This window comes from Hyaena hyaena, unplaced genomic scaffold (assembly GCF_003009895.1).
Source record: "Hyaena hyaena isolate Hyena2069 unplaced genomic scaffold, ASM300989v1 scaffold_82, whole genome shotgun sequence".
Classification (NCBI taxonomy): domain Eukaryota; kingdom Metazoa; phylum Chordata; class Mammalia; order Carnivora; family Hyaenidae; genus Hyaena; species Hyaena hyaena.
Window position 1 is genome coordinate 2,999,040 of NW_024080713.1, and position 22,235 is coordinate 3,021,274.

The following is a 22,235-nucleotide window of genomic DNA, read 5'->3' on the forward strand; positions in this document are numbered from 1 at the left end:
ATTTTCGCTGTGACATCTGCAATTTTGGTGACTCATGAACGATCATCTTTTCTCTGAAGGAGCAGGAATGAAGAATTTCCGACTAGTTTATCTTCTCGCTGACCCTCCCCTTTAGGACAACTGCCTCGTGCTGGATCCTTAATTTAAAGAAAATGGATGTTTCCCTCTGGCCTGAAAGCTGGGGATTCTTATCAAAAGTGACATTAAAAAAGTGCCAGCCTGGCCTCCTCCCTCTCGCCTGCCCATCCTTCATCACTCCTGCCCGTCTCCATCACTGTCTCCCCATCTTGAGAACTGTCTCCACTTCCTGGGTCCCTGGAGAGAAAGCATGAGCTCATTGTTTTCCAGTGAAAAACCAGACTTGGTCTCCTTCTCGCCTCGTTTGTCTGTCAGAGCCTGGAGATTGATGATCCTTCCAGCAGCCGAAACTGCCTGGAGGAGCTATGCCTCCTGCACTGGGTGTCTGCACCCTGTGGGGGAGGGGCATGGTGAGGGCAGTGAAGGCTTGGGGCTCTGAACTTTCTAGAAGGTTATTAGGGCTGTGATGGGAATAAGGGAACAGGTTATTTACTACACCCTCAACGGTGATTTAAAGCCATACCTCACCTTCTCCTTCTTTCCCAGGCAGCCTGTTTCAAGCTGGAAAATACATGAGCACATGGGGAAAAGCAGCAGCCAGAACCTTACAGGAAGGCGGGTGGTGTGGGGCAAGCACACCACCACCGCGTTCTTTATTTCCCTTCGTGAGGGAGTTACTATGTAATGACATTTAAAAAAATGCCGTGTCAAAAACCTGCTAAAAGATTCAGAACTGTCTCCTTTTTTGGGGGAAAAGGCACTCAGAACCCAAGAATGTGGAAATTAGGATAAAAAAGTTGTAGATCCTACCAAAGATGAGGTGACCTTTATTTATTAAAAATTGTTTTAATGTTTATTTTGGAGATACAGAGCGCGCGAGTGCATGTGAGTGGGGGGGGATCAGAGAGAGAGAGAGAGGGAGACACAGAATCTGAAGCAGGCTCCAGGCTCTGAGTTGTCAGCACGGAGCCCGACGCGGGGCTCGAACTCACGAACCACGTAATCGTGATCTGAGCCAAAGTCCCACGCTTAACTGACTGAGCCACCCAGGCGCTCCAAAGATGAGGTAACCTTTAGCACAGGAGACTGTGAAGTGTTTGGTGCTATTTCGATGTTGGTCAAGGAGGATCGCTGCTCAATAAAGTAACCAAAGGGAGGTGGGGAGTGAATGGAGGTGCCGGCAGAGAAAGGAGCCGTGCTCAGTGGGGTGACTGGGGACACAGATCTTGGGTGTGATGTGAGAGGCACGCAGCCGTCACCCAGCAGAGAGGCCTCCGTTCTAGTTCCTAAGCGGAGTGTTGAGTGCCAGATGATGGTGGACGTGGGGAGGCCGTCTCTCCCGTGGGGCCATCCTGTTCGAGAAGGGGGAGCAGACTGCCAGAGGGGACAGCCGAAGTGCTGTGAGCCTGGAGGTACGTGGGCGGTGTCCAGATTTTTCAGTAAAGGAGGAGACTGTCAGGAATCCGTGGACCCAGACGAGCCGCTGAGCTAGAGGAAACTTTGGAAAACTGTCCAAAGGGCTTATTAACCAGATGGCGGGTGAGAGATCCGCAAGGAGGCTGCGATGTGGAGAGCCCCAACAGCCTGCGTCAGGCTGGCCTCATTCCCTTCTGGCTGTGCCTCTTAGGTTCATGGGGTGAATGATACCCAGGTAGACAAGATGTGGAAGTGGGCCTGGGGGATGGGCCGATCAGGGCTGTGAATTCTTGGCAGGCCCAATAGTCCTATCCAAATTGCATTCTCTTTATGTATTAAAAAAAATTAAGAAATGTTTATTTTTTGGTGGGGGGGAGGGACAGAGAGAGAGGGAGACCCAGAATCGGAAGCAGGCTTCAGGCTCTTGAGCGGTCAACTCAAGAGCCTGATGCGAGGCTCAAACTCACCAGCTGTGAGATCATGTCCTGAGCCAAAGTTGAACGTTTAACTGACTGAGCCACCCAGGTGCCCCTCTTTCTTTTGTTTTTAAATGTTGATTTGCTTATTATGAGAGACAGGGAGAGGGAAAGAGTGTGAGCAGGGGAGTGATAAAGAGACACAGAATCCCAAGCAGGCTCTGAGCTATCGGTGCAGAACCTTACACGGGACTTGTTTCCATGAACCGTGAGATCATGACCTGAGATGAAACCAGGAGTTGGTTGCCTAACTGACTGAACCACCCAGGCACCGGCTTTGTTTCTGATAGAAAACCTTGGAGGGTCTCTATTTCTGAAGAGCTTGGTTTTTCACAATTTTCTCTTCACATGTGTGGTATACTGCGGTGCTTGTGAACGTGTTAGATGGAGTTGTATCTGAGATGTGCTTCGTAGCACCTTTGTGTCTCAGGCAGCGTACCTTTCTGAGCCTCTATGTCCTTGTATGCGAAATGGGGATGATAACAGGACCTAACTTTTAGGATTAAGTGATATAATGCATAGTAAGGTCCTTTGTATAGTGCCTAATACTTAGAAAGCTTGTATTAAACATAAGCTATTGTGCTGTTTTTTAATGATTATTTTTTTGAGAGAGAGCACAAGCAGGGGAGGGGCAGAGAGAGAGGGAGACACAGAATCCGAAGCAGGCTCCAGGCTCTGAGCTCTCAGCACAGACCCCGATGAGGGGCCCGAACTCACAAACTGTAAGATCATGGCCTGAGCTAAAGCCAGCCCCTTAACCTACTGAGCCACACAGGCGCCCCAAAATGAGCTATTGTTAAAACGAATAACAATACCTCAAAGCACCATTTTGGCCTTCAGGAGTACAAAGATGAAAAACGCAAGCTTGTCTCTCTCAAAATTATTACTACAGATAGAGATAGAGGACTTACAGACAAAGCACTGTTAGTTAGTAGCCAGCTGAAGGGGTTCGGACCCTGGGTGAGGGGAGGGGTCAGAAGCGTGTTGAGGGATGACTGGGGTGCGGGCAGATGGGAGCAGGCGTTTTGAGAATGAAATTGCCTGTGTGTGAATCAGAGCACGCCGTCCCCCTCCTCTCCCCCCCCCCCCCCCCCCCCCCCCCCCCCCCCAGCCCTGCTCATAAACATTTATGTAACATGGACGGAAGGAATTAAATGTTTAGGATTTTTGGCCATGCAGTGCATACAGACATTGAAAGGCCATGCCAGTCCCACAAGCGCGAAAACAAAGCACACAAAGTGGAATGCATTTGAAAGCATTAAAAACAAAAACATAACACTTTTCCTCAGTTTAGAGAAAAACCTTCCTGGCGAGGCAGGCAGCAGCTATAAGCCTTGCAAATCCTTGGGCTCAGCACATCTGGGAGGAGCAGAAGGTGCTAAGAGGAGGCGGGGGAGGGGGTTCTTGAAATCGGGTTTTGTGAGGAGCTGCCCAGTAGACCGAGCTCCTGCCAGCGTTGCTGGTTGGTGGCGTTACCCAGGGGGTGTTCTCCACCCCGGCCCTTTTCTGCGCCACCTGCAGACAGGACTGGGAAGAGGGGGACCCCAGCTGGTCTGCCCTCCTTGAACCCCCTGGAGTGTCTGGTTTGCTTCCTTGCTCCTTCATCAGGGACACGATAATGCTTCTAATCTCACGCCTTTAATTCCCTAACCTCCACCCCCACTCTCATGGCTGCTAAGGTATTGACGTAGACCGTGCTAGTAGCTCTGATGATGGCGTTCCTGATGTACTACAGGGAAAGCTCCCTTTAAATTTTTTTTTCAAAGGTTTATTTAACTTTGAGAGAGAGAGAGAGAGAGACAGAGAGACAGACAGAGAGAGAGAGAGACAGAGCCCGAGCAGGGGAGGGGCAGAGAGAGAGGGAGACACAGACTCTGAAGCAGACTCTAGGCTCTGAGCTGTCAGCACACAGCCTGATGCGGGGCTCGAACCCACAGACTGCACGATCGTGACCTGAGCCACAGTCGGTCGCTTAACCGACTGAGACACCCAAGCGCTCTTAAAAATGCCCTTTAGAGAAGAGGTTCAAGGCTTAAAGCTTTAACTGGATTCATGTTTGTTTGTTTTGATGTTGGTTTTCACTTTTTGTTCCATGTGTTTGTACTTTCTATTTAAGCTTTGCATTTATTAAGTACAGAGCGCGGGCCTCAGGCTAGAAAGGGGACTGAAGGAGGTCAGCCCCGGGGGTGAGGCAGCCCAGGGGGTGAGCCCTGAAGGCCGGGGCTGGGGCAGGCTGAGGCCGGGATGTTCATGCTGTTGGCCCCAACAAAGAGGAGTGGCAGACAAGACACGGGTGACCTCCCTTCTTCCCCTTCTTTCTTCCTTCCCCAGTGGAGGCATCGGTCCCTTCCACGTACAAGGCACTAGGGCTGCACAATAGTCCTTGTTCCCTGTGACCCCTCAGCAGGCAGTGAGTCCTCCCAGCCGTGGTGTCTGAAAGCGCTCTGCGCACGCGGAGGGGTGCTGGCTTTCCCCTGGCCGGCTGGGGCCGCTGGGGGGTGGGCTTCATCTGGCCTCGCTGTCTCCTCCAGTCAAACGCGGCTATCACTAGAGTGTTTGCTTCATGGGTTGTTGTGAGGATGACTTGGGATGAAACGGGAGCCTCCTTGCGAGGCGGGCATTGAATAGACTCTTAAAGAAGAAAGTGTGGGGAAGGAAGCCCCACGGATCCTGCACAGTGGCCCAGTGGCCCACCCCGTGTCTTAGGATGCTTGACTGTCCAGGGAAGGGATGAACAGAGTACAGAAGCCGAGAAAGAGAAGAGCCTCCCTGAGGCCCTAGGTGCCGACGTGACCCCTGCAAGGTGGCTTCAGGATTAAGTTAGGCCAATTCCTTTTACTTAATACCATCGACACTGTTTTCAAGTGTATAAACCATATTCTCTACTCTCTTAGAGGTGATCATTTTTAGTCCCGCCTCCCCAGTACAGCCTGCAACAGGAACTTGGGGGGAGTTCCCGGAAATGGGAGGGAGGGAGAGCCACGTGGTGGGTGGTGCTGAGCTGCTTGCTGACGTGAGCCTCACCTGTGGTCCCAGAGGTGGCCCTGCGAGTCAGAGTCAGTGTGCAGGGCGGGCCTTGCGCTTCTTCCCCTGGGGCTGGGGCACTTGCTCTCTGGCTCACAGTCCCTAGGTTGAGGGTTTCTCTCCCCTCCCGTTCTTCTATAGGCTTCCTGGTGTGGACTAAGTGGGTTTGTGAAGCACATTGAGGCAGGGAGACTTGGTGAGTGCTGTCTGCTTTCCTTGGAGTGCTCACACTGTGGCTGCCGTGGGGATCCGAGGTGCCCCGAGGGTGCCCCAAGGCCCCGCACTGGTTCTGTCCACAAAGATCCACGAGGCATGGTGCAAACATGGTGCCCAGATGGGCACTTGATGCTGGTGTTGCTTTGCCGGTAGCTCCCAGACGTGCCTTCTGAGGGGAGGCCAGCAAATATTCACAGCCGATGACTTCATTTACCTTATAGATCATTTGATCCAGTAACAGATCTCGATCTCAATTCTTCACTCATCCAAACGTATATGGAGGCCCTTGCTGTGCGCCAGCTGCTTGCCTGGCCCTGGGGGAAAAGGTGTAAAGAAGAGACATGGTTTCTGATTGTGATGAACTCACAGTTCAGCGGCAGAAACTGTTCTTTGAATACAAAAAGCTTTGGGGTGAAAAGAATCTGGGAAAGTCTGTCCCTTCTAGGGGGAGTAGAGGAGCCACAACACACATTAGGAACTCTCTTAAAGCCCTGCAGTAAGTAAACCATTTAAATATCTAACCCAACTTTTCCTAAGTGCATTTCACTACCACATACCCAGCCTGCCTCAGTCCACTTTTCCTGCAGTTTTATTGAAGTATGATCAACATCTGTATCTATTAGTTCAAGGTACATAACGTCCTGCTTTGATACATGCAGATATCGTGAAATGATCACAGCAAGTCTAGTGAACATCTGTCACTTCACGTCGTTGCCAATTTTTTTTCTTGTGATGAGAACTTCTAAGATCTACTCTTAGCAACCTTCAAATATACATCATTAACTCTAGTCACCATGTTATGCATCCTATTTCCAGAGTTTTTATAACTGGGCTTGTACCTCTTGATTACCTTCACTCAGAACCTCTACCACTCATTCCACCTTCCCTCTGTCATCCGCCAATCTGTTCTGTTACTACGTGTTTGGTGTTTTTAGAGCCCATGTGTAAGTGAGATCCTACAGTATTTGTCTTTCTCTGTCTGACTTTGCTTAGCATAATGTTTTGAAGGTCCATTGATGTTGTTGCAAACGACAGGATTTCTTTTTTTTATGGCTGAGTGGTATTCCAGTGTTACATATATGCATTCGTACATACATACATCTCCCACGTTTTCTTTGTCCATTCATCTCCTGGTGGGCACTTGGGTTGTTTCCATGTCTTGGCTGTTGTGACTGATGCTGCAGTGAGCATGGGTGTAGGATGTCTATTCAAGGTAGTGATTTCAGGGGCACCTGGCTGGCTCAGTCCATGGAGCATGTGCCTCTTGATCTCAGGAGTCATGAGTTTGAGACCCACATTGGGTGTAGAGATTACTTCAAATAAAAATTAAAAAGTGATTCATGAAAAAATAGTATTTTCATTTCCTCCAAATACATACCTGTAAGTGGGATGTGGGATTGCTAGGTCATATGGTAGTATTCTTTTTAATTTTGGGGGGAACTACCATACTGTTTTCCATAGGGGCTGGACCCGTCACTCTACTTTTCATGTGAGGGTTGGGGGAGTTCCCATGTCTCCATTTTTCCTCAGGCCTGCCCTGTGAAGTTGTGGGTTTGCCATTCACCTAGGTGTTGGTGACTCATTCCTACCCATTTGAGCCCCCTCCTCTTTATTTTTTATGAAAAAGTTTTTGTTTATTTTGAGAAAGAGGCGGAGAGATGAGTGAGAGAACTCTAGGCAGACTCCACGCTGTCAGCACCAAGCTCAAAGTAGGGTTTGAACCCATGAAACTGTCAGATCATGACCTGATCTGAGATCAAGAGTCAGACACTTAACTGAGCCATCCAGGCACCCATGCCCTCCCCTGCTTTTTAAAGTTTATTTACTTTGATAGAGAGTATGTGTGTAAGCAGGGGAGGGACCGAGAGAGAGGGGGAGAGCCCAAATAGGCTCCGTGCTATCAGTGCAGAGCCTGATGCCAGTCTCAAACTCACAAACTGTCAGATCATGACCTGGCGGGGCACTCCCCCTTTAAAGTTATATTAGAACAGTATTTGATCCAAAGGAATGACTCTCTCTCGGAAGAATTTAAAGTACTATGGCACCTATTCAGGGAAGATGATTTTCGATGGAGTGGGAGTGGATCCCAGTGTCACCTCTAAACTCACTTTGCCTGGGGTGCCTGGGTGGCTCAGTTGGTTAAGCATCTGACTTAGGCTCGGGTCATGATCTCAGGGTTCATGGGTTCCAGCTCCGCATCAGGCTCTGTGCAGACAGTGTGAAGCCTGCTTGTGATTCTCTCTGTCCCTCCCCGCTTATGCTTTTTCTTTCAAAATAAATAAATAAACTTAAAAAAAATCCCTTTGCTTAAGCAGAGTCCTCCATAATGTCTATAAGCCTCCCTCAAGTGCTCAGGAAACCAGGTCTTGCTGATCACAGAGGCCCAGGAGATGAAAGCTGTCCCCTGGTGCTGTCGGAAGGCGTGACGGGAGTCCAGAAGTGAGTGCTGGCATGCCGTCTCTGCCTCTCCCTTCCCCGGTCTGTTTCCTCCTATGTCCAATGTAGGTCAGAGCTCTTGCTGTGCCAGCCTGCGAAGGTTATTGTGTGTGGAACTTTCTCTCTCGTTCTATATATAAATCTATAGATCTATGTATTTATGTGCGTACGTGTATATAAAATGTACGAGGCGTGATGGAAATGTTGGTTGCTATTGTAATTTCTGACCTCCTTTGTCATTGTCCCCTTACAGAAAGTAGTCTTAGGGTAGCAGTTGAGAGTAATAGCTAATAATCTTTTTTTAAAAGCTTATTTAATCTATTTTGAGAGAGAGCAGGGGAGGGACAGAGGAGGAGAGCGAGAATCCCAAGCAGGCTCCATGCTGTCAGCGGGGAGTCCAGTGCAGGGCTTGAACCACGAACCATGAGACATGACCCGAGCCGAGATCAGGAGTCAGATGCTTAACCTACTGAGGCACCCAGGCACCCTGAGTAATAATTAATACTTAGCACTACTGTGTGCAAGGACCACACTGGGGACTTAATGTGAGTTGACACACTTAGGTCTTGGGTCCTAAAGGAGTTGAGATGCAGGAGAAGGATGGGAATAGTCTCCCACTCTTTCTTGTCTTGGGGCTTCCCGTGGAGATGGAGCTGGAGGGGAGGAGGAGGTAGCTGGTGTCAGGGTAAGGAAGTGATGGCTTTAGAAGGAGAGAGGGCCAGGGAGATTGAGGGGAACAAGGGGGGAAAGAGAAAAAAGGGGAGTGAGCTGATGCCTTGGATCCCCTCCCCCTCGCACCTGCACTCGACTTCTGGGCCTCCGGTCCCTTCCAGCTCCTGGGGGAGGGAGGAGGGAGAGGTGTGTGTTTATTCTCAGCCACCTCACCACGGCTTGGCCGGCTTGGCCGTGACTTCTGCCCAAGGTCACATCACCTTTCTTCATACGGCCACTCTTTCTAGGTTCCAGCGATGACTCCCTCTCTCCAGGCTTGGGGCACTACCACCCCCTTCTGTCGCCACCCCAGGGTCCCCGCGTCACCCGTTGCTGCCCTTTTTACACCCTGTGCTCAGCTTTGTAAATTTTTCAGTTTTTGGAACTCATTTGAAACTACTCGTTGGGGTATCCTGTCTGTCTGGGGGCCCGACGTGGTGGATAGGGCGGTCACCAGCTCGGAAGGCCCAGTGCAGATGGAGGTGTACCATGTCCTTGCTCCTGAGCGTGCCCCTGCCCGATCCAGACTGAGGGAATGTGCTGGAATGTAGGGGTCGGGAAGACAGATTGGACCTTCTCTCCCGGGGAGCCCAGGAGCTTCTGCACTGCGTCCCCAGTAGCCGCCCCCCCCCCCCCNCCCCCCCCCCCCCTCCCCACAACCCCAGATTGTCACCGGAAAACCTATTTGTATTGGGAAGCCCACATTCTGGGCAACACAAATTTGGCACCCAGATGGTGCCTGTATTTACAAAAGCCCAGCACACTGATGGGACCTGCAGACACATGGATAAATATTTTGCCTTTCTTCTTAGGCAATATTTGAGTCTTTCGCATTTAATTGCTGTCAGAGACAGGAGGCTTGCCTCCCCGAGGCAAAGCAAACAGCAAGGCCTCCAGCCGGGGCCAGGCTCTCTGGCTGATCACCTGCAGGGTCTGTTGGTCAGTCAGTTGGCCGGGCGGGCTGAGGGTGAAGGAGACTGAGGGAGCTGGCCGCAGCCTGCCTGGAGCCTGTGGTCGCTGGCTGAGTTTGTTTTGAGCCTGAGAGAACCCGATCGTAGCCAAGAAATCAGATACTTTTCTCTTGGATGTTAGTGACGGGCACCAATCTGGCCATTTCCGGCGGGCTCTCGGTTTCATCAAGTAGTTACTGGGGGTGTTCTTGTCACAGTCCTCTACCCTGTATGTTTTCCTCTCATCTTCCCTCTTTGAAACAAAGCAAAAACAGGGGCGCCTGGCTGGCTCAGTCGGGTAAGCGTCTGCCTTTGGGCACAGGTCATGATCTCACAGTTTGTGGGTTCGAGCCCCGCGCTGGGCTCTGTGCTGGCAGCTCAGAGCCTGGAGCCTGCTTTGGATTCTGTGTCTCCCTCTCTCTCTGCTCCTCCCCCACTCACAGTCTGTTTCTGTCTCTCAAAAATAAACAAACATTGGAAAAAAAACAAGAACAGGAAACCGAAACACTGACCTAGTTGCCCCTTGGGTTATATTTGCAAAGTGCGGCGAGAGGCTGTTCTGTGCATATGTGGGTTTTTTTTTTTTTTTCCGATCTCACTGTGCTCAAATAAACCTCTCCTTACATTGTCTGGAAAGGGAAGGGGTGTTTGCTATAGACTCACAGTTCTGCAACAGTCCCCTCCTTTTATTCATTTTATTCTGATTTGCCTTGATTATTTTCATCCCTTGCACAGAGCAGAAACAATCGATTCCTTGCCCACTGTGGTGTTCCAGAGGGCACCTCATCAGATTCATTCCTTTCTTCAGAGCACGTGTTACTGGTGCTCACCCCACACTGGCGGCCGGGGGGATAGAGATGAATGGAATAGACTGGCCTCTGCCCTGGAGGAATTCATAATCTAGAGGGGGAGTGAGACGCGTCAACAGATACATTACAGCCCATTGGAGTGCCTGGCGCAGTAGGGCAGGAGCGCAGGGGGGAGCGGGGAGGGTCCTGGCCAAACCTCTACTGCTCCTCCATTGCTGGGCACAGGCTGCCATCTTGGCCACTACTGAGGAGGATTAGGGGTGTATGGGGTGCAGAGTCTTTCTTGATGGATATGCCCTTTTCAGGGCAGGCCACCAGGCAGGGACTTCCTGCCCAAGGAGTGTGAGGTTTATCCTGTGTGTAAAAGAGACCAATTTCCTCTCTGGAACACAGTCCAAACAGTGGTGTGGAGGGAAGGCCTGGTCAGGCGATTCTGGGTTCTGATCCTGGCACCGCTATTTCCTTGGGCAGGTCGCCTTCTCTTTTTGAGCCTCCGTTTTCTTATTTGTTGAAATAGGATCATATCGTGCCGATGATCGTGGGAACACCTACGTAAGTGGGTGGTATTGAGGATTAAGTAAGGCCATATCCATAACAGAGTTTTCTGCCATGGGGATGAGTTCAGACAGGCAGGATTACAAGTGGGTTGGGAAGTTTGGTTCCTTCCCAGGGAGGCCGACGAGGCCCAGGCAGCCGCATCTCTATCCCGGGGAGGCTTGTGCACATCTCTTCTGTGTGTGCCATGACGTGAGTAAAGTTGGAAACTGTTGGTTTATGTATGAAGCAATTGGCAAGCCTTTCCTGCAAGTAAGTCCTCAGTTAAATGTGGCTGTTTGTTGAGGTGGGTCATCATATTCACATAACTATGGTAGAGGGTGCAGGTGCAGAGGATGGGCTGGCTTCCAGGGACATTTCTTTCTTTTTATTTTTTATTTATTTTTTTAATGTATATTTTTAAGGGGGAGGGGCAGAGAGAGAGGGAGACACAGAATCTGAAGCAGGCTCCAGGCTCTGAGCTGTCAGCACAGAAGCCTATAGGAGGCGTGAACTCAAGAACCTTGAGATCATGACCGGAGTCAAAATGAATGCTTAACTGACTGAGTCACCCAGGCACCCCTCCAGGGACATTTCTGAGATAGAGCTGACAGAATTGGTGACCAATGGATGTCAGGGGAAAGGGACCCTGCTAGAGGTACGGGGTGGGGCATTGGGGATGGCTGGGGGATTTATTATGTGTAGAAGGGATGGAAGGTGATGCTATTCATGGAGACTGTTATGGAGATTAGAGCATGTGGGTGTAGGGATAAGCATGAGTTGAGACAGTCTGAGAGACTGCTTTTCCGAGAGGCATAGCAAGTTAGGGAAGAAGGGAGACTGGGTGGGGATGTGGTCAGGGTGAATGCTGGGGGCATATGTGAGAGACTTCAGGACATTTATAAGCTAAGGGGACAAAGACAGAGGAGGTGAAAAATTAAAGGAAAAGATTGTACAACACCTTCCCCAAACTTTGCCTCTTTGAACAGCGTCTGTCCCATTGGGAGTGTGTCTGCCAATAACTGGCAGTTGGGCGGTTGCCCAGTTATGATTTACGATAAGGCATCGCTTTCATGAGAGGCACTGTCTAAATGATTGCGCTTCACCAACTGCCAGGTTCCCTGCTGACAGTGAGCCAGGGGTCAAACAATTCAATCAGGTGCCACCACTCCTAAATTGAAAATCAGTGGGGTGCAAAATGGATTACCATCAAAATCTATTCCGGTGCAAAACCAAATTTTAAAACCCCTGACCTTTAAAAATCCCTTCTTGCCTGATTCTTTACAATCTCCTGACACTGAGTTTTAATATCCCTCAGATATGCAAGCATCAGTCGACATGCCTGCAGGAGACCAAAGGTAATAAGGAAGGAACTCCTCTAATTATTCCTCTTGTTCGGAATTTGCAAACATGGTGGATTTATGAGTTAATACATTGGTAATTCTGTTAGATTCTCAGAGGCTGTGGTTCTCAAACTTAGGTGGATGGCAGAATCACCTGGAAGGCTTATTAAAATTCAGATTGCAGGGACGCCTGGGTGGCTTAGTCGGTTAAGAGTCCGACTTTCGCTTAGGTCATGATCTCGCGGTTCGTGGGTTTGGGCCCCACGTCGGGCTCTGTGCTGACTGCCAGCTCAGAGCCTGGAGCCTGTTTCAGAGTCTGTGACTCCCCTCTCTCTGACTCTCCCCTGCTCACGCTGTCTCTCTCTCTCCTAGAAATAAATAAAAAACATTTAAAATTCAGATTGCAGCTCTACCGCTGAGTTTCCAATTCAGCAGATCTGGGGGTAGGCCGAGCAAATTAGATTTCTAGCAAGTTCCCAGAGGATACCGATGGTCCCAGGACCACACTTTGAGAAACTCTGTTCTAAGATCTAGACTGATTTTGCTAATTTGATTAGCAAAGCATGCATTGCTAACTTAGCAGCAATGGTTCTGTTGGACCAGGTGTTGAGTGTGTTAAGGGGCCCTACTTTTTTCCCCCACGAAGCTGAGAAGAGACTGGTTCAAGGAGATGGACTTTGATTTGAGTGCTTTGTACTCAGAGGTGAGGTTAGGGTGTGGGACGGAGAAGAGGGAAGAGGCGCCTCTGGCTCACCTTTCCACGAGATCGTGTGTGCTACAGGCACAGAGGACATCATTAAGGCAAAGCCTGTTCTGCATCAGTCCATGGGTGCAGACTGTTACACTCTCTCTCTCTCTCTCTTTAAAGTTTATTTATTTATTTTGAAAGATAGAGAGCACACACAAATGGGGAAGGGGCAGAGAGAGAGGGAGAGAGAATCCCAAGCAGGCTGTGCACAATGCAGGGCTCAAACTCACGAACCAGGAGATCATGACCAAGCTGAGGTTAGTCGCTTAACTGACTGAACAGGCATCCCCATACTGTCTCTTAATGCCAAACTTCTTCCCATGACTTGAAAGCTGATTTTCTGAAGGTTAAAAAAAAACCCGGACACTACTTTCTTAACAAGCTGCAATTGGTCTAAACTTTGGGCTCTTCCCATCTCAATGATGCCAGAGGTATTTTTTTCTATCTAAATCGATGGTGTTTGACTTCAGTTCTACTCTCTGGAGAGCAGACATTACCTTTTGGAGTCAGAATTACTGTCTTGTCTAAACTATAGGTGTCATCAGGCCTGATACGAAACCAGTCTCTTTCCTCAGGACAGAAAAATGGATCCCAGAAACTGCCCCAGACATGGTTGCTGCCTCATTAATGTTTCATTTCCTGTCTCTATTTGCCAGGAGAAATTGAGCGATGCACGTACATCAAATACCACTACTCCTCAGCCACCATTCCCAGGAACCTCACTTTCAACATCACGAAGACCATCCGTCAGGATGAGTGGCACGCCCTTCGTAAGTACACCTGAGTTTCTTTCTTTGGCAGTGACCTTTGGAGGTCACGGAGGTTTGGACACCCACCAACAGCCCGATCTGGACAGATGGATGTACCTCTTAGGCCTGCGGACAGTCTCAGAGCAGGATGGCAGTTCCTTAAACTGTCCATGCCTGGGGCTCAGAATTGCCTCAGTAGGCTTTGGTTGCATTAGATTTAAAGAGTTTGCTCCTAAAATTAAAAACAGCCCCCCACCCCTCCAAAACAAAAAACAAAAAACAAAAAAACAACAACCCAAGAAACAAAAACCAACTAACAGACAATGATTAGTAATCTTCTTTCGTTACCCGGGTAGGCGTTTAAGATTTCACCTGCCTAATGAAACCAACTCCTGGGATCTAACTTGAGCACGTCTCCAAGTTGCTTGGAGTATTACCATGGCAACCTGTCAAATCCCTCGTGTTCTTGCTACCTGGCAAGGCCAGCTGGGGGGTGCGTGCTGCATAGTGTCGGCAGTATGCATCTGGGTGGGTCGCTAAGGGGTGGAATCTCGTCCTCAACTTACATGTTTCTGTTGCCCCAGGAATGAGAGCCTTGGGACCCAGTTCACATGTGATGACTCAGCAAAGACCAGAAAATCTGCCTCCATTGTTTAGGGCGTTTCTTGGTCAGGGACCCTCTGAGACGTGAATCATGAAAGGAGGATGACTTAATGAGCAAACAGTCGCCTATTTTTATTTTTCTGTTCCATGGGGATATCCTGCTTGTCTGTGTCAGAGATGCTCTTGTTGGCTGCTGACTTCTTTTCATGGGAATACATTCTTACTGTTCGTAAGCTCCGTGCTGCCTCTCTTGAATTTGTCCGTTCTTTCCTATTGCAGCCTTCCCCCTCCACCATAATGACGCGAGGCTAAAATTCAATTTACATTTGTATGTGAAGGAGGGTCTTTTATTGTTGGTTAAATTGTTTGGTCAACTTAGAGGAAGGGTGAAGACCTCTTTCTTCTCTTTAGTGTTGCCTAGTTATTTTTTTGCATGCATGGGGTCCATTGGGTATATTCTACTTGTTAGTTTGGGTTTAATCAAACAGCCATAGGGAGGTGAGAGAGGTAAGTAAAATTAAACCAGTGCAATGATTCATTGGTTTGGAGGAGGGGGAGGAAGAAAGATTGTGATCAGGTGTCTGAATGATATTATTGCCACTGGCCTGAAATGATGGGGCAGGTATCAGTGGTTGGGCAGGCATTAACAAATCATTGCCTTCAGGCTTTGACATTACTAGAGATACTAACCAGGATATGGGGACAGAGAGCTCGTGTTCCAAGTGCAATCCCATGTACTAGATATTAAGGTAGGCATATCACATACTTCCTTAATTTTAATGTGAGATTTACCTTAGAGATACTTGTAATCAGGGTTATTAATTTATTTTTTTGGAAGTAGACACTTATGGAGCCAAATATATAAATACCTGAAAATGATTATTTTCCACTTTACCTTGGTCTTTTGTAACAGAAGCCCATAGTGGATATTCAAGATTCGTGGTAAGCCTTGTTGAATAACCACTTAAATATAACTTAAGTTATGGGGGTCATAACAGAATCAGAGAAGGAAGAAGTGCTTGGCAAAGCTTCAGTTCATATTTCCTCAGTTTAACCCAAGTTACTGAGTTTTTCTATGTACCAGGCGCATAGTGGATACTGAGGCCACAGGGAACTCTTCCAAAGAGCTCACATCTGGAGGTGGAGGAGGCGGGGGGAGGGGGAGAGACACATCCACAAAGCAAATAATTACAAGGCAGTGTGATAATTACAATACAGTATAATTGCTTTAAGCAATTAACATAGTTGGTGAAAGTTTTTCAGCAAGAAGGAGAATTATTTTAGGAGAATTTTTCAGCAAGAAGGAGAATTAGCGTACATTGCATGGATGCATTTCAAGGGAAACCCGGAAGGATGCTATTGGCTGCACACAGTAGATAGATTTCAAACAGATGACCCACCGTAGCGTCACTGAAATTGTTCCATAGTGTTCGCAGAGATGGAGAGAGGAGGCTGATGCTATGGTTTGTGGAATCTTCCCTGAGTCCAGGGACTTGGGGGTCCTTGTTCCAAAATTGTGTGGTGCTGTTGGGTTCTGTAGAGTCTAGTATGCAGCGTATGCTTGTGGACAGATCTATTTTTAACTGGTAAAAGCTATCTCAGCAACTGATAGGCAGACATTTTTGGCGTCCCATGGTGGGTGAAGTGGAGGATACTCTTTGGTGAGGGATTTATCTGCCGCTTCACCAGTAGCCTAACGGGCTATTATTAAGCAGGCAGGGAATGATGATGCCTATTTTTAGCCAGAGGGGAGGTGAGCATCTGTAATATCTGAAGTTGGTGCTAAGTATAATTGGCAATGCTGGCATAATGGGGAAAGAGAGTTAATGTCACTTTTAATCTTCAAAGGTCAGGTATCGATATGAGGTGGGAAGAGGTCTCATAAGCCCCCTTTGAAATAAAGTAGAGGCTACAAAGACTGGCAAACCCCTATGATCAAGCTTTGGAAATGAAAAAAAAAATCAGACTCTGATTTCTTATTACAGAGTTCTGTACTCTTTAATACTGCAAATGGGATGAAATAATTTTATTTGATACTAGGGGGTTGGTTATCATTTTGAAATTTGACAACACTATCTTACATTCTGTAACTTTTCTCAGTAGTAATATTTGCCAAAGGCGAGAAATTTTCTTTTTTCTGAAACAACTGGCAAATATTTTGGACTTTGGTTAAACTGAGGTTATCTATTTTTCATTAGGAATTTGCACATGGTTATCACCCATTGATGTGGGGATTTTTTTTTGAAATAGGAAAAGCACAATTTGGCTTAAAACTATGTTGTGGCATTTGAACAGGGAACCCCAGCAGTGGGAGGCTTAACTGGCTGAAAGCTCATTCACTTCAGGGTCAAGTGAAAAGTAGGTAAAAGAATAAGATGATTAGTAGGTCACTAGGTTTATAAATCCAAGTGTAAACAGATAGTAGCCACTGTGGCGAATAAGGGCTAGAGTTAAACTGTGTGTGTGTGTGTGTGTGTGTGTGTGTGTGTGTGTGTGTGTGTGTTGGGTTGGTCTCTGAAGGTACCACTGGTGAGATACTGTGTGTGTTTGTCCTTCCCGTCCTTGCCACCTTTCTGCCCTGGCCAGGGCTCCCCATGAGAAGGCAGAACTCCTTCCAGAATTGGGACTGTACCCTCCATCTGCCCAGGCCTGGCTGTCCGCCTGGGGTAGCCCACTTGCCCTCCCATCTACCTGTCCCCCTCCCATTAGGTTCCAGTGACACCAAGTGGCAGTTGTCCGGCCCCCATGCACCCCAGGTACACTGCATTTCTGACCCAGACGCTCCTGCCCCCACCCTCTCAAGAGCTGCAGCAGGACAGTGAATGTCGCAAGGCCACTGAGGATGGGCCAATGTCTGCAGGAGATGAGGTTGGCTCGTGCCACTCTCTGGGTGCGTTGTCTGGTTTTATGTTTTGAATATGACAAAATCAGATTAGCTGTGGTCAGGGAAAGCAGGCTGGCACCATGAACGTGGCCACTTCCTCTTGCTGGAAAACATCCCCACAGGCTTTTCATGGTCTGCAGTTGAGTCTCAGGTTGCAGCCCTTGTCAGGAGAATTGTGTGTGCCCCTGAAGCTATCCCAAGCAGCTTTGCCCTTGCTCCGTGTGCCACTGGATCCCTTTGGCATGCCCTCTTGGCATAGCTGGAGGCCAGCAGGTGGCCATTCATTGGCAGGGCGAGGGGAGGTAACCGGGAGGGGAGCCTGAGTGGCCCGTGATAGAGCCCTGAGAGCCAGAGGCCGAGGAAGCAGGGTCTGGGAAGACGTCAATGAGAGGTCGGTGCTTCTGTAAGAAGGAGCTGGCATTGGGTGGACCTGCACCAGGCAACCCCCGGGAGGCTGGCAGGTGGCACCAAGGAAGAGCCTGTCTAGGGGCTGCAGGGTGGGTGCCCAGCAGAAGATGTGAGAAGGACGACCCTTTCTTCCCCTCTAATCTCTGCTGCTGAGTTTCCCACCCAGTCTGAGCCCTAGGACTCCTGAGTCTCTGTTCTCATGCGCTCAGGGTTTTTCTTATCCTTGGTGTTTTTCAGATGGAGGTTTCAGCTCACAGTTGATTGCCCCTGGCAGCAGGAATCAGGGAGCTGGGACTCCACTTCCTTGCAATCAGATCCTTTCCCTTATCTCTCAAGAGGCTAAGAACCAAGAAAGCTAGAGGGTTTTTTTTTGTTTTGTTTTTTTTGTTTTTTTGTTTTTTTAAAGTCTCCTTCTGTCAGGACTGAAAGTTCAGTTAATTAGATCGGATGGTCACACGGCACATTTCCAGCTGGCCAGGGAGGGAAAGAGAAGGAAGAATGATCTCCTCCTACATCCCTCCTCCCCTGTCCACCTGAGGGTGCTCCTTCAACAACACACAAACATGCTCACACAGTAGCTCTGCAAAGTGGGATCCGCAGAAATAAGATTTGTTGGAAGGAAGGGAGAGGAGGGAAGGGCCACAGGGGAGGGAGACAGAGATGGAGCCTGAGACTGTAAAGGAACAAGGATTTTCAGCGAATGTGCTGAAAGGGAGAAGAAATAAAACCACGGAAGTGTCTTGTCTAATGTAGAGCCTTGAGTGACACAATTGGCTCCCTGTCCCAAGGCTGCCCATGGCGGGGAACCTGTAGGCTAGCTCAGTCTTGGAGAGCCATCCCCACCCAGGCTGGTATATGATGAGAAACTCAATCTGTCCTGCTGTTCCGGTGTGGATCTCACTGCAGAACCCTTAAGTCTGCTTGGCCAAGCTCTACCTGATCTCCCCTCTTCTGGCCTCTTCCACTCCCCCTTCTCTTACCATAATTAACACATGCTGCCCCTGGACCCTAATCTCCTTCCTGCTACTGCTTGACTCCCTCTTATCACCCCCAGGTCATGACCACCTCTTGTGCCTTAGGCTACTTCTTGCTCTTCCCTGCTGGCCTCAGCCTTCTGGACTTGGACTTACGTTGGCTCCTTGCCTAATGGCACTTGGCTTTTGCTTTCCCGATGGACTGCTCTGGCAGCTTCTGGACCAGCTTGTTCATCTACCCTCTGGACTTTCCTCCCATTCAGGCCTTTGGGCTCTGAGCTCAGGAGTTGCCTGGATTTCTGGTCCCTCCTTCCCCAGCCATCCCTGGTCACAAGATGAATATGGTAGATCAAGGGGTTTGGGATAAAAAATAACAGTAATTGTAACAGTGACAACTATGTCTTTATTCACATCTGCTGTAATGCCTCTCAGTGGCTCAAGGTTTCCTCCTAGGAGCCCAGTCTGCATTGTACTGGCTCCTTTGCAGACAAAGTAACCAACTAGGGAGAAATGGGCTACCTAGAGGTCCCACCTTGGCCTTGGAGAAATCTGAGACTTGGAATCCAGGTCTGAACTCCAGCGGACTCCCTCCAGCTATTTCTTCCTTTCTGTTTTTGGCTGGTGTTATGTAAAACAGCCTAATGAAGTAAACATCCCAGACATTAGAAGCTTAGGTCCCCTGCAGCGTCAGCCATTTTCCTTCCCCTGCATCCACATCTGAGCCCAGCCAGTGTGAGTCTCTTACTGTGTGCAATCTGTTGTGAGCTGCTTCTTGCTTGCAAGACTGGCATCCATGGGGGTCATGACTAGCAAGAAACCATCTCCAGAATTGTGAAGGCTTGGTCGCACAGAAACTTAATCATCAGGGCATCACCATATGTCACTTGGTATGCAAAAGTCTTTGCTTTTTGCAAACCATCTTTGCTTCCCTGGCCCTCCCCACCCTTGCAGGAGATGTAAATTTCTGAGGATGCCCACAGGCTGTTCTGTGCCTGACCCCCCAGTGGTTTTTCTGCAGTAAGCCAGGCAGAGAACACAAACCCTTTAATGTGGCATCGCAGTGATACCTGCCCTTGCCCTTGTAACTCCTGCGAAGACCCACCTTCTTCCTCACAGCCTCCCTGCCTGTCAAAAATGTGATGAACTGGTTTGTGCAAAGGCGTTCATGTTTTCTTGAATTACTTCTCTAGATAGCATGTTTAGTTTTCATAAGACCTAACTCAAAGGAATGACAGTTAGGTGGTTAAAGGTGGTATGGAGATACTTGAAATCATGATGCATCGGCAGCCGTCAATCCCACCTGCTGAGATGGCTGTCCTGCCTGAGGGTCAGTGACAGGAATGGAGTGGACAAGATCAGGGTTTATTTCGTGATGGCTTTAGGAGCACAGAAGGAAGGAAGCCTGGAGTAAAATGTGGGGTAGAGTAAGGGGCAAACCTTCTGTTAAAGATGTGCCGATGATCCACGTAGTGAAACAAATCAGAGATCCCCTCTGCTGGTGTAATTGCGGTTTTCAACCACAATTCATCTGAATGTGCAGGTTCAAGGTTGTGCTGGGAATTAGTTGGAAGTGTGGCCTAGAGGCATTCTCTCAGCTTCTGCCGATTGGAAGTTGTTTTCTTCCGGCCGAGCATAGTGATATGGACACCACAAAGGAGCTCTGGGCGCCACCCCACTGGCTTCCCTTGTCCATTTGTTCATTTACTCATTAAATATTCATGGAGTGCCTATTCTTTGAGAAGGCCCATGTTAGGTGCTGGAGGGGATATTAAAAGGTATTGTGCTTTCCAAATTGGATGATATATTTCCAGGTGCCAACCTGGCAAGGGATCAGACTGCTTGTTGCTTAATGTTTATTGACTACCCATAGCATGCAGGCTAATGCTGCTGACGTGCACACATCATGGGTCCCGAATTCCACACTTAAGTCAGCAAGAATTCATTGTAGAGGGCACAAAAGCAAAATACAAGCCCAAACTACCCTCTCACAGAGGCATGGCCTGTTTTTGACAGCAAGGAAAATGTGGGGATCTAGGATCTACCTCCTCCAGGGGAGCTGTCCTAGCTCTAGGTGCTGAAAAGAAAGCTCTTTATGGTTTGTGATTCTTCTTTCCAGCAGCTAAGACCGTCAGAGCTCAGTGTTCAGGCAAGTTGTAACAGTGAGGGGGAGGAACAAAACCAGAAGCTTGAGTATTCCAGTGGTCAGGGATAGCTCAGCAACAGTGAATATGGGTTGGGTGAGGTATGTATGTCTGGGCGGCAGACACTTGCCATTACGGCAGTGGGTCAGTATGTACGAATACAGTGGGTGTTACTTTGGGGGTTCAGGGCTTCATGCTCCAATTTTATAGGCCCCACTTCCGTAGGAAATCTACAGCACTAGCAAGTTAGAATAAGAAATAGAGAATAGTGGCTGAGAAAAACCTACTTTTAAGATCTGGAATACACAGGTCAGTAGTACCATGCCTTGAACAAGACAGGAGATCATTTTAGTAAGAGCAACAGTCTCAAACTGTGATGAGGATTGGTCCTGGGCTTTGGGGGTGAGGCTGCTTCTGAAGATGGTAGGACTATGGGGAAGGTAGGGGAAAGGCATTTGAGCATCAGAATGGCTTAGCAGAAAAAGTAGTCCAGTTCTATGTTTTGTGGTAAAGGTCCTATCAGAGTCCAGACCAATGCTACTCAAATGTGGCCCATGGACCATCGTCTGTGAACTCCTTAGAAATGAGAATTTGTGGGCCCCAGCCCAGGCCTATTGAACTGGGATCTCTAAAGTTTAGAAACTCTTGGGGTGCCTGGGTGGCTTAGTCGGTTAAGCGTCCGACTTTCGCTTAGGTCATGATCTCGTGGTTCATGGGTTCAAGCCCCACGTCNATCAAAGAAACTATGGCTACAGACAGAATGGAAAATAAAAATAGGCATGAAGAATTTTAAAAAATGCGATAAATGAGATACATAATAAATTAGAGGCCTCCAGGGGCACCTGGGTGGCTTAGTCGTTTAAGCGTCTGACTTTTGCTTAGGTCATGATCTCGCGGTTCGTGGGTTCGAGCCCCGCGTGGGTCTCTGTGCTGACTGCCAGCTCAGAGCCTGGAACCTGTTTCAGTCTGTGACTCCCTCTCTCTCTGACCCTCCCCTGCTCACACTGTCTCTCTCTCTCTCTCTCTCTCCTAGAAATAAATAAAACATTAAAAAAAATTTAAAGTTTAGAAACTCTTGGTCTGGGGACATTGGTGGGGCTATACTTGTCATTGAAGGCTCGGGATAGGACAGAGTGGGAGTGAGCTTTGGATGGGAATCAGGAGAAGGAATATTACATCTAGCACAACCTCTCCCACAGAAGCAGGACTTGTAACCTACTTGTGTATTCTTTGTCTTTCATTCACTCATTCATTCATTCATTCATTCACTCACTCACTCACTGAGAGTAAGAGAGCATGTGTGAACATGAGTGGGGGAGAGAGGCATAGGGAGAACTAGAGAGAGTCTCAAGCTGGCTTGCTTATTTACTTATTTACTTACTTGTTTGTTTGTGAGAGTAAGAGAGTGTGAACATGAGTGGGGGAGAGGGACACAGGGAGAAAGAGAGAGAGAATCTCAAGCCGGCTCCACACCCAGCACAGAGCCTGACATGACCATAAGATCATGACCTGAGCTGAAATCAGGAGTTGTATGCTTAACTGACTGAGGCACCCAGGCACCCCATACTTTTTTTATGTATGTATGTCATCTATTTGTAGAGGCGAGGTGTATTTTCTTTGTCCATTCTTCTGCATTATGTGTTATTAGCATCCTCCTAACATCTAGCCTGAAATCTCTTTGTTGTGTCTCCAACGTCCTCTTTCCCTCAGCAACCAGCTTCAAGCTCCCCTGAAA

At 48.5% G+C, this 22,235-nt stretch overlaps 1 protein-coding gene across 2 annotated transcripts in view; it reads left to right on the forward strand.

Annotated features, from left to right (window-relative positions):
- TMEM178B (transmembrane protein 178B) overlaps positions 1-22,235 on the forward strand; it is a 360,790-nt gene that overhangs the window by 104,351 nt on the left and 234,204 nt on the right. For both annotated transcript variants that reach the window (XM_039233997.1, XM_039233996.1), the window contains exon 2: positions 13,398-13,511. In XM_039233997.1, coding sequence (XP_039089928.1) covers positions 13,398-13,511 — 114 coding nt within the window. The remainder of the gene's footprint in view (positions 1-13,397; positions 13,512-22,235) is intronic.